We start from the raw sequence: 12442 nt of genomic DNA, 5'->3' as shown, positions 1-12442 counted from the left end.
ATTTAAAATGACGTTGATAGAGTTGAAGAAACAGCACTTGCATTCCAAGGCATATGGTAGAGAAGCAAGTTTGTTTTAACTGACCCTTTGATTCAGAACTTGAGGGGAGTAAAATAGTGAAAAACGGTGGAAAGGTGTCTTACTGATGTAAAGAATTACTTCAAAATAATTAAGACCAGAAATAAGGCAGCAATAAAACCTCCTCCCACACCGGTACAGGTTGGAAGGTGAAGGAAGTCCCGCCCCTTCAGAGGGGAGACTCCCCCCCACCCCCCACCCCACCACCACCACAGCCCTCACCTTCAGGAGCAGCTGGTACTTCATGATTCTCTGCACAGGTTTGATCAACAGATCTGTGAGCTGCAGTCTGTGGCCAAGGCGCTGCTTTATGTCCTGGGGATGTTAAGGGGAAAACAAAATAAACTGCCTCAAGCGCTGTTTGTTCAACATTTTATTCCTTACAATTAACTGTAACAGTCCTATTGATAAGGTAATGAAAAAGAAAGGCAAAGAAAGCTTCCCACTTCTCAGGATCTAAACATGGGCTTTGAATCTTCCTGAGTGGGTTTTCAGAAAAGTCTATTTCAAGGCTTCTTTCTGCCCACCTGCTTGCCCACCCCAGGGGGAAAAGGTATATAGCATGGGCTGGCGTGTGTTAGCCTTTGGGTCTTGGGTTATAAAGACTGTTTTTTCCCAGTTGTTTTATTTACAGAAACACACATGTCATTATAGGCAAGAAGTCTAGATCATAAATGCCTGAGTTTGTAATGGACAACTCTTTGTAAACTGATAACAATAAAAACCATTTCTCTCCCTCGCCCCTCAAGGGCAGGACAGATGGCTCAGTGGTTAGGAGTGCTGGATGTTCTTTGAGAAAACCCAGGTTCATTTCCCAGTACCCACTCGGTGCTCAGAACTCCATAACCGCCTGTGGTGGTCTGAATAGGAATGGCCCTGAAGACTCATGTGTTTGAATGCTTGGCCCATAGGGAGTGGCACTATTAGGAGGTGTGGCCTTGTTGGAAGTGCATCACTCTGGGGACAGGCCTTGAGGTCTTATATATGCTCAAACTCTGCCCTGTGTGGGACGTAGTCTTCTGTGTGTTCCTGGCTGCCTGCAGACCCAGCTGCAGAACTCTCAGCTCTTTCTCCAGCACCATGTCTGCTTGCACACTGCCATTCTTCCCACTATAATAACAATAGGCTAAATCTCTGAACTGTAAGCCAGCCACAATTAAACATTCACCTAAGAGATGTCATGGTCATGGTGTCCTCTCAGCTACAAAACCCTAAGACACTGGCCAATTGACATAACTCAAGTTCCAGGTAATCCATATGCATACACCACCACCACCACTACCAAACCCCAAATCTGGAGCCATGACCCACCCATTAAAGGCAACTAAACCGAAGGCCGGAGGCATGGCGGGAACTGTTCTATCACTGAGCTCTGCTCTCAGCCACTAAATATTTCTTTAATTCATTTATTCTGTTTTGAGATAGGGTCTCATTAAGTCATTCGGAGTGAACTTTATCTTGCTACGTAGCCCAACTGAGCCTTAAACTTGTGATCTTTCTACCCCATGGCAGGGTTCCTAGGTATGAGCACACACTGCTCAAATGGATTCTTTTTATCCACCTCAGTCTTCTGAATGGCAGGGGCTGTGACTACAGACTGAGTCCACACACACACACACACACACACACACACACACACACACACACACACACACACACACACACACACATACATCTCTGACTTATAGACTATAAAACAAGCCTCAGGGCCCTGATTGCTAAGGCCAGTTCCGGGAGGATTCCTTATCCTGGGAGACTATGGCACTTTAACAACTCAGTAAGAGATTCAGAAACCACCTCTTCCCATGTTGAGTCTTACCTCAAAAAACGTGTCGATGTACTCGGAGACGATGTGCTCGGACTTTGGTTTATTTTGACAATAAACTATGTACATGTGCAACCTTCTCTCCTAGGAATAGGAAGGCAAACAGATGGTTAAACCATTGACAGTGCAGGTGGATGATCATGGACGGAAAAGGGATTGTTTAAAAGCAAAGCTGTCACTCTGGGGTGCTCACTCTGGCTTCAGGCCATTAGGCTCCCCTGGCTCTGTGGCTCTGTGGCTCTGAAGCAGCCCTCTGTCCTCAATCCTGGTACAGACCGGATCCTTCACTTTACTGTACCAGCAACACCAGAGGCAGCACAGGGACACGCTTTCATCACAAGCAGTCCGGATGACCCGTCTGTTTTTAGTAAGTCTTTAATCAATCTCAAATCCATCGCAGGGAAAACAGGGACAATAGGCCATCCCTTAATTCAGTGGCCCTTGAAGGCCTGTATGTAGACCTCTGAGTCCCTGGGGCCTGTGTGTGGCTCTCTTAGGTCAAAAATCACTTCCAAACCCTGCGAGGATATCACTGTGCCTTTGTAGTGTTGACATCTGTGCCAGGGCAGCATGGTCTGTGGTGGGGGACATTGATGGCATCACAGCAGGTCTTTGTCACCACTTCAAATCTGCTGTGGAAAATGCCAGCTTCACTTCTGAATGCCACCAATGAAGCAATAAAAGTCACTCATCTTATTAAAACTGCAACATGGCACACACAGGCTTTCAGCATTTCTCCTCGTGTCATGACAGAAGTCTACGTAACTCCTCTGGTTATTTATAACTGCCTCAAGGAAAGGCACTGTGACTGATGTAAGTTCAACAACTGCTTTTGTTGTGAACCACCAATTGAACTTGACAGAATGATGGGCACATGCTGTAATTATTTTTGTGCTGGAATCTGGTGGAAATTTTCTTGAGTGCAGATGAAGTAAGCTTGTCATCCCAAGATTAAACACACAGCTGGCAATGCAGACGAACAGTGAAAATCCCAAAGTTTAAGAAGACAGAGGGGGTAGGGGAAGAATTTTCTGGAAAATAAGTGCCTTAGTTTGACAATACTTAGAGCTTTCCTGAAGGACCAGTGATGATGCTGAATGTCTGATTGAGATAATGTGCAATGAACTATCAGCACCTAAAAGAACAGCAACCAGCATCCAACTGCCTGGTTCATGATTCTCAAGACTGTGCCTACAGCAAACAGCTCCAAAGGCCAGTCAGCTGAACTGATAAATAGACAGTGAGGGAGAGGATCACACATGGCCTTTCAGAGCCTGTGTTGTACCAGCCTCTAAGAAATTTTCCATAAGCCGGGCTTGGTGGCACACACCTGTAATCCTAGCACTCAGCAGAGACAGGCAAATCTCTGTGAGTTTGAGGCCAGCCTGGTCTACAGGTTGAGTCCAGGACAACCAAGGCTACACAGAGAACTCTGTCTCAAAAAAAAAAAAAAAAAAAAAAGGAAATTTATCCGTTACCAAATGTTGGTCCATGGCAAAGATGAACTATCCACAATTACTTAAAAATAATATTTAAGGTACTTATCCGTCTTCAACTCTTGTCTGTGTGAAGATGGATATTTTAAAATGTGCTTTACAGCAACAATAATAACTCCAACAATATGTTGAGTGCAAAAGCAGATATAAAAATCAACCTTCTATTAAGCTCAATATCAAAGATATGCAAAAATATAGAAACCTCATTATTTTTGAAAATATAGTCATTTTTCCTTAAAACAACTTGAATATGTATCACTTGTTTTAGATATATCTGTATATTTGGCTAGTACATCAAGCCCACTGCAGGATTAGCAGGCATATAATCACCAAACTCTTTTTTTGCCTTTATATACCTGCAAAGTCACTGTGTCAAGCAAGCCTGTGTGGCTCTATTGCTACAATCAAAGTAGGCAGCCAGGGGCAGGACTGGGAAAGCAGGTAACTCGGAGGCAGACAGCCACAGGGGATTACAACCACAAATGACTGACAGCATGCATGCCTATAAATGCCAAGAGGCCTCATCTTCAAGTCACTAAAGATGCCAATAACAGAACAGAATATAAATACTGCCTCTGTACTCACGTGTTTTACAAAAAGGGATCCTAGTTTTTCTGGATCTTCAAGGCACTTCTCCAACTCTCCTAAAAAAAAGCTGGAGACAGAGGGATCTCAGAACTCTTTCCAACTTGTCTTAATTGTAGACTCATTCTGTTCAGACTGGGCTGCTGGGAAGACTACAGTTTGTACTTACAAGGATAAGCCAGGCACAAAAGACTTACTTAGGATAAAGTGTTAAAAACAGGGCGTGAAAAGCCAAGACAAGGGAAGAAACCCCCCCTCGACTCCTTTGGACAGTTAATACTTTTGCCTCAGTTTCTCTCAAGGACACATGCACTAACATCTGGCCAGGTACTGAGTGAAACAAATATTCCAAAGCAGTAGGCCCTTTCGATGTCTGAAAATGTGGTCTTCTTATCGGCGAGTTTCAAATGCATTCTTGGATAATTTTTAGAGGCTCAAGCTGGGTGACAGACACAGGATGATTTCCCCTGTGCCAGCTCTAAGGCATTTGCTCCAATAGCACAGAAATCAAGTTGGGAAACTTTACCTCCATACGTAACCGAGAGTGTCGGCAGGGCTTTGGCCCCGCTGCCCCGCCCTTCTCTAAGATTTGTTTACCTTTTCACCTAATGGGTTTGTATTTTGCAAGTTGTGTTGAGCTTCGTAGCACTTGGGGCTTTAATGTCTCCCTGGTTCTGCAAACACTCTTGACTTTTCCTATCTCTGAACCCAGTTTCAACAGACATCACAGGAACTCATTACTCTTCCTGTCCCTTTCGCAGCTTTAAGAACCAGCCTCGGGAGAGACATTGAAATGAAAGTACCAAATATCTTCCCTGTTTATTTTTTTCCATTTTAAAAAACGTGTCTGTGTGCTCGTGCTCATGAGCAACAGTTGACATAGGAAGGCCAACTTATTGGAGTCAGTTCTGGGATTGAACTCAGGTCTTCAGGCTTGGTGGCAATCACCTTTGCCTGTTGAGCCATCTCACCTCCCCAAGTGCCCCTTTCTGAACTGGCTGCACTATGCTTTTGTTATACCTGTAGTCTCTAGATGTCTGTGTTGAGCTGTGTTTAAAGCTGCCCAAGCCATTTATCTATGACTTGTAGTGAATTAGACACTACTGAGGTCGTGCAAATGAAGAGCTGTTTATGAGTCCAAAGATAAGAAGAGTCTGAGAGATAAGAGGAGAGCATCTCTGTGGGATTAAACAGTAGCCAACCAGAATATTCAGGCCTAATAACTAAGTGGGTCTGTGGCCTCAGATTTTGTGTGAGTATATGTGTGTGTGATGTGTATGCATGTTCACATGCGTATGTTTGTGCACATGTATGCAGAGACCCAAAGTTGATAGTAGGTATCTATTTTGATCCTGCCCCACCACTGAGGCAAGGTCTTTTGTTTGAACCCAGAGTTCATTGGTTGGGCTAGTGTTGCTAGCCAGCTAAGTACTGGGCTCCTGTCCCCAACTCCTGCATACCGGTATTACAGGCAGGTTTCTGTGTACATGCAGACGCAGACGATGATAGCCCGCTCTAGCAGGGGGAGAGCCATGGTGGTCAGGCAGGACAGCAGGAGGCCTGTCCATGTCGTGAAGGAGGAAGACTGTAGGACCTTACTACAGTATCAGTGGCCGCTGAGAAGCAGCTCTAGACAACTAAGAGTTCTCAAAGTATAAACAGAGGGGCAGGCGTATAGTGACAAGTTCTGTCAGGCAAGGCAAGCTCCTATACCCTGGCCCCCATACATCTCCTGATTAGGACAGGCATGAACAAAACACTGGGACCAATTTTTATTTCCCCAGGCTATCCTGCCTGCTTTTCCATCGACCCTGAGTTGGGCGAGTCAATTCCAAACTCTCTGACAGTACCTTGGACGCAAGAGGCAGCTGCAGTTTTAATTAGAAACAGAGTCTCATTATACGCAGATGCGCTGGGCGCCGATGCTCACCCAGTCAGTGGGTGTGAAGACACTGCTGTGTGTGCAGTGTGGATGAAGAATGGAGGCACAGAGAGCGTTGGGGCTCTGAAATGCCATGACAGGCTCTGCTCTGAATGCTTGATGCCCAGCTGGCTTGTTCTTTTTTGGGAGGTCCCAGAAACCTCAGGAGCTGGGCCAAGGCTGGAAGACCTAGGTACCTCTTGCTGCCCCCCCCCACTTTCTTTCTAAAACGAGGTGAAGAATCTCCTGATCACCCTCTAGCCGCCACAATGTCTTTCTGAGTGTATGGACACAAGTGCTCGTGGATTTGAGGTAGGGCAGAAAAAGCAGGGATAACCAAGGGGGCAGATGGAGGGAGAGGAGCGTTTCATTTCCTGGGGTGTGGTTTGTATTTCTTACTGGCACAGACACAAGAATTTTAACATAACCAGCAAAAACCACAGTGAGGGTTGCTTACATAAAAACAACATTCTCTCTCCCCGAGACAGACCTTAAACAAGCCTAGCTGAGGCCGGGGCTGCTGGGGGTAGGGAGAGCTTGTTTTCTTGGGGGTATGGCCTCTCCTAGGTTTCCCATGCTCCTGCAGATGGTCCTCCACCCACACACACGCGGGCAGGACTGACTGAACTTGCTCAGCTATAAAGAGAGGATGTGAAGTTGGGTGGAGGATGGGGGCTGTGTAAGAGATGGGTTAGAGATGATCGAGATTGTATACAGGTATGAAATTCTCAAAGCATGGGAAAGTGAAAGAAAAGCAACACTAATCCAATAAATTTAACTAGTGGGAAGACAGTGAAGGATGTATGCAAAGTCGAGTTTAATGTCATGCTTAAGGACCATCTTACCCAGCCTTTCTGTCTACACTTCATCTTAGCCCAAGGGCCCGGAAGTGATCCTTTCTTACCTATAAACCTGGTGCAATGGCGCACGCCTTTAATCCCAGCACTTGGGAGGCAGAGACTGGCAGATCTCTGAGTTTGAGACTAGCCAGAGTCCAGGACAGCCAAGGCTACACAGAGAAGCCCTGCCTTGAAAAACCAACCAGGAAACCAACCAACCAACCAACCAACCAACCAACCAACCAACCAACCAAAAAACCCTGCATGCCTCAAAGGAGCTCTTCCAGATTAGATGAGCCATGTTTACGATAAAAATACACATTTTAATCTCCTTGTGACTATGTATAGCAAGAGTCCCTTTGACCTTTGACCTATCAGCACATCCTGAAATTTTTACTGCAGCCTAAGTCAAGATCCCTGCCCTACCTGAGAGGAAGTTCCTGGAGGGATGAACTGAGGTTGCCTGACAGGCGCACTGAGTATTCTATGGCCAAAGCAAACACACCGAAACTGTGAGCCCAAACAAGCCGAAACACGCCCCTGTGTATGGAAGGTATTTGGTCACAGTAAGGAAAGCTCACTAGTTCAGACGGTTGGCACCTAAAGGAGCCAGGCTGCTGCTGTGAGCAAGCCTTGCTGCGTAGCTCGTAGGCACTTGGAACAGAATTTGGAAATGTCTGGAGATGGTGGGCTATCGGAGTCCCAGAATGCTACGCAGAGCACAGTGTGCGCCTTCAGGTGGCGGTCAGAGAACAAAGCGAACACTCATGAGGTTCAGACAGTGCCAGGACTCCATGGGGAATTGGGCTAGAGGCCCATTACATCCTTATGACAATGGCTACAGGCACAGCATGTCCAAGGTCATGACACCTTGATGAGGGTAAATTTGTTGTTTCCGTGGTGGTGGGGAGTGAACTCGGAGACCTGCACTCTCCCACTGAGCTTTACCACCAGCCCAAGGCTGGAGAAGTAATGAACTTATAAATCTGGTGGAGAAGATCTCAAGACAGCATAGCAGTCAGGCTGTGGGCTGTTAATGTGGGCTGGTTTTTACCAGGCTTATTATGAGAATGGGAAACAAGAGCAGAAAGATTCAAAAACATGTTTAAGGTACAGATATGGCCATTACAGAAAAATCCATGAGAAAACCTTTCTGCCCAGGGTCAATATGGAAAGAGGCCTTGAAGGCATCTAAAGAATTAACTCAAACTCGAGCCATGGTAGGCTCAAGAAAATTAAAGGGTTAACTCATTTGAAAGACTTTACTTTTTAAAAAAGAGCTTCTGGGGTGCTTTGCTCATACATGGCTACCTAGAAAAATTATTTTCCTTGGACTAGCTACCAAGAATATCGAGACTACTGTAGCCATGCTCCAAGCGGGGCAGGGCATAGCTCAAGTTGGCAGCAGACCCTGGCAAGAAGAGTGAAGCAATTGCTGGTTAGAGGAGCCTTAGTTGAGACTCCAAATGGGAGGCCAGAGATGTGCAGTAGAGTCAGATTCCCAGCAAGGACCCTGGGAAGGAAAGGCAGGAAGCAAGAGAGAGAGAATCATCACAAGTTGCAAGGAAGAGCTCAGGATTTTGGAGATGTAGCAGCAGGAAGTCAGCACAAGACAGCAGCTTGATACGGACCTACAGGATTTAGGGGTTCTGTTTTGCTTTGGCCTAATGCTTTGGTATGTCTTTGTTCCTCCTTCTGGAAAGGGATGTGAACCCTGTGCCCTGGTGTGTTACAAGTAATGAAAATTTCTGGTTATATTTCTGATAAACAGCTCACCGGGTCCAGAGAACCTGAGAACTTAAGAATGTTGGACTGACCAAGATACCCATGGGCCTTTGGGGCCACGGCCTGTTTGAATGTGAAATGTCCTCACAGCCTTGTCTTTTCAGTTAGGTCTCCAGTTGGTGGACTATCTGGGAATGCTGTGGGAACTTTAGGAGGTGGGGACCTTCTGTAAGCACTAAGTCACTGGGACTAGTTCTTTGGGCTACTTATCCTAGCTCCTTCCTGTCTCATTCTCTGCACCTTGTCTAACACGAAGCGAAACACTTTCTTAGGGCCATATTCTCCTAGCACCGAATCTTGCCCAGAGCTCATGGTGTTAAGCCATCTGACCAAACTTCTGAATACATGAGGCAAAAATCAATCTTTCCCTGCCACAGTTGTGTATGTTGGGTATTTTGGTTGCAATAATAAAGACCTAATTAATACAAAGAGGAAGAAAATGGCTCAAAGTGGTAGGTCCCACTTTGTAGACACCTGGCATCTTGGCATGAAACACATGAATCCTTTCCATGCCATAAAATGCTGCAACAGCACAGAACTGTGTCCTCAACGCCAACTCATCCCATGAAGCTATCAGTCTACAGAACAAAACGAATCTAAGCACTTCCTTTAGCCCCAGCCAGGCCTGATGCAGCATCATGCATAACAGGCATTTTACGTACTCTCTGTGCCAGTCATAAATCTGATGGATGTTGCCAAACACGATCTTGTCTTTTCCCTTCATGTCGTCGGGAACACCGTCTTCCTTCATAAGTGCCATGTAGCCCTACAAGGCAATGTGTGCAGATGAGCTCACACACGAACCGCCTGCATCATGTACTGGATTAAAAGTCACACCACGCAACACACACATACATTCTGTCTTGTTTAAGGACGAACTAGACCCTGGATGGAAAGTGTCCCTCCTGACTGCTTCAAATATACTGTAAATTCACTGCTATAAAACTGCCTCTCTTTGGACTATAGACGTTCATAAATAATGGAAAACTCTTCTAAGGGACTTAAACAGCTTAAGATATGTAAGTGGCTTCAGAAAGCAAATAATCCTACTAAATATTAGAGAGTTGGTAAGACAGAAGAAGTCCCTTTGTTTGTAGGACTTACATCATATAAACAAAGGGATTGATGTTTTGAGATTGTTACATAGAATATTAGGGAAGGATTGAACAATATTCTTTCTATAAATTGCTTGTTAACAGAGGCCGATTAGCTGTATAGCTAAAATGTGCTTTCCATGGTGTGCAGTCGGTATAGCTGGCGTAGCTGAGGCAGGAAAAGGGAGTGTCTAGGCCACACAGCAAGACCCTGCTTCAAAACATAAAATAAAACTTCGATTCATTTTTTGTTTTGTTTTGTTTTGTTTTTTGAGACTGGGTTTCTCTGTGTAGCCTTGGCTGTCCTGGACTCATTGTGTAGACCAGGCTGGCCTTGAACTCACATCGATCCACCTGCCTCTGCCTCCCAAGTGCTGGGATTAAAAGCGTGCACCACCACGCCTGGCATAAAACTTCAATTCTAATGAGATTTATTTTGTACCAGAAACCTTATTGCCAGCAATGACTGCAGAGAAACCAAGCACGCTAAACTTTTATGCCAGAGACCCACTGTGACTGCTATCACCGTTGCTCCTCAGCAATGCTGAACACAGAACTCAGGCGTTAAGCACACTAAGCAAAGGGTCTACTACTGAGCCAAAACTACAGCCCAACAGCTCTGTGCACACAAAAGCTACTGTTCTGCACATGCCTGCAAAGCTGTAAGAGAAACTGACAACAGTTTATAGTATAACAACACCTCTAATTTAGATCCGGGGATGTAGGCACAAAACTCTAGCACCTGCACTTGGGAAGTACAGGCAGAGGGGTTATGACTTCAAGACCAGCCTTAGCCTAACAAGAAGACACGGGCTAAGAAAATGGATCTGGAGTGGTTGCTCACACCTAAAGCCCTCAATAGGCTAAAGCAGGAGGACTGCCACAGTGTGAGAACAGTCTGGGCTACACTGTGAGCTTCAAGTGAGCATAGGCTGCAGAATACAATATAAAAATCAACCAACCAACCAACCAACCAACCAAAGGGCCTGTGGATGAATCACTCTGTGCCTGCCTACTGCTGACTTTTCAACCAATGATACTGTCGTTTCTGTGGCAGCATCTTATCTTATGAAATAATTAAGGGCAACATTTCAATACAAATATCATAGAACCGTTGGCAGTAACAAGCTAAAAATTTAATTACGTATGAAATATACACCAAGATGTACTATGCAAAAATACTCTTTAAAATTGGATACAGCTTGCTCAGGCTTCATTTTTTAAGGCTTTTGGGAAGGTATCACCATTCTGCTGTCTAAAATAGTACCTCTCTGGATGATTCAGGCTACAGAGTTTCTGAAGATACATACCTCGACCACACAGCCAAGGTCCCGCACGTAGTCTCGCTCTGTCTCCACTAATTCTTGCAAAACATAGCTGAAAAAAAAAAAGAAATAAAGAATGTTTTCTGGATGAATTATACTACACAAACCTGCTTTTGTGAGAGTGGGCTCTTTTAGAACTTTACAATAATATATCAGGTCTACACAACTGTGTGAGGCAGGTTAAGTAAGTGACCAGGAACACTTTAACAGACAAAGACATCCAGACAGACACATGGGTATAATGGCAGCCTAAATTTGAAATCAACAAGAAACACAGGCTCCACTTTATTGCGAGGGTGTGGCCTCAGGGGGTGCAGCTTTTTTTTTTAAGTTAATTTATGTTAGGTTTTAGTGGATGTACAGAAGTTTTCATTTCAGAAATGTAGAGTGAATACATCACACTCAAGTGTTTCTCTCTGTTAACCAACGTTGGGAAAAGATAACAATCCCCAGTCCAGTTGGTGGCCTCCCAGGAGAAGTCTCTGTTGCTGAAGCCACCATTCACTTGGGACACGGGACTCAGAGGCTCTGGGCTAGATCTGACCTTCAGGCCTCTACCTGAGGACTAGATTTCACAGTACCAGAAGGTTCTGTCAAGGGAGGGGGCACAAGTGATAATGCTCTCAGATGCTTATGAGCAGCGAGGACCTGCATAGCAAGATACCTCTAGACATGCCAGAATGACCAACAGTTGTCTAATTGAACTCAAGGACCACACAGCAGGAGGGAAACCACACCTGGTCCTGGAGACCTAACCAGTGATGTGCGGCTTGTGAGGTTAGGGAGCTTTGAGGAAAACCTACTGCTGCCACTTTACTAAACTAGCATTCTAAATACCGCGCCTCTCACTCCTCAAAGACGCTTCTCTTTGCAGCATATGGAGATCATTACAGAAAGCCACAGCTCGTCAAAAATCTGAGACAATGGATAGTTGTCGACAGCACGCAGCTGAATGACATACATCTACGACACAAGCCCCATCCCGCTTCCCTGCACCCTGCACCCTGCACCTAAGGCTCAGGGAACACTGCAGAAGAGGGCAGGAAGGTTATAGAAAAGCCAGAGGATGAAGGTGTCTGCTGCCAATTTGTGTGTCTAGAAAAGTTAGAGAAGTTTCACTCTGGATACCTCAACAACATGGCTGCCTAGACAAGGCTGGAACAATGGTTAACATCTACAGACACGCTCCTATGGAAAGGGAAAGTTTCACAGGGCCCCAGTCCCAGTCAACGAACTACAGGGAAGTAAGGCGATGGGAAAGAAAATCAACCGTCTAGAGGTATGTTGTATACCGGAGGTATATGACCTCAGGGCTGACCGCAAGCAACACTAGCTGGACATGTATGTGCATGTATGCGTAACATAGAAGTTCCACATTTCTCATTCGTTCTCTCAGCCAGCATCACCCTGGCACGTTCCATATGCCCGGTGCCATTCAAGTCACTGGGACTTATTACTGACCCAAAGCAGGTCGGCACCCTCTTTCTCTCATCC

The 12442-nt window shown here is 45.4% G+C and overlaps 1 protein-coding gene across 5 annotated transcripts in view; it reads right to left on the bottom strand.

The window, feature by feature from the left end:
- The window catches only part of TRIO (trio Rho guanine nucleotide exchange factor), a 290433-nt gene that overhangs the window by 24468 nt on the left and 253523 nt on the right, over window positions 1-12442 (bottom strand). For all 5 annotated transcript variants that reach the window (XM_084781263.1, XM_084781260.1, XM_084781259.1 and 2 more), the window contains exons 39-43: window positions 10934-11000; window positions 9192-9295; window positions 3985-4054; window positions 1898-1987; window positions 301-393 (exon numbers count right to left, since the gene is read on the bottom strand). In XM_084781263.1, the coding sequence (XP_084637389.1) occupies window positions 301-393; window positions 1898-1987; window positions 3985-4054; window positions 9192-9295; window positions 10934-11000 (424 nt within the window). The remainder of the gene's footprint in view (window positions 1-300; window positions 394-1897; window positions 1988-3984; window positions 4055-9191; window positions 9296-10933; window positions 11001-12442) is intronic.

This window comes from Acomys minous (genome assembly GCF_964271855.1).
Source record: "Acomys minous genome assembly, chromosome: 5".
In the NCBI taxonomy this organism is placed as follows: Eukaryota; Metazoa; Chordata; class Mammalia; order Rodentia; family Muridae; genus Acomys; species Acomys minous.
The sequence above is the reverse complement of the archived record's forward strand: the minus strand, read 5'-3'. Positions and strand labels throughout refer to the sequence as shown.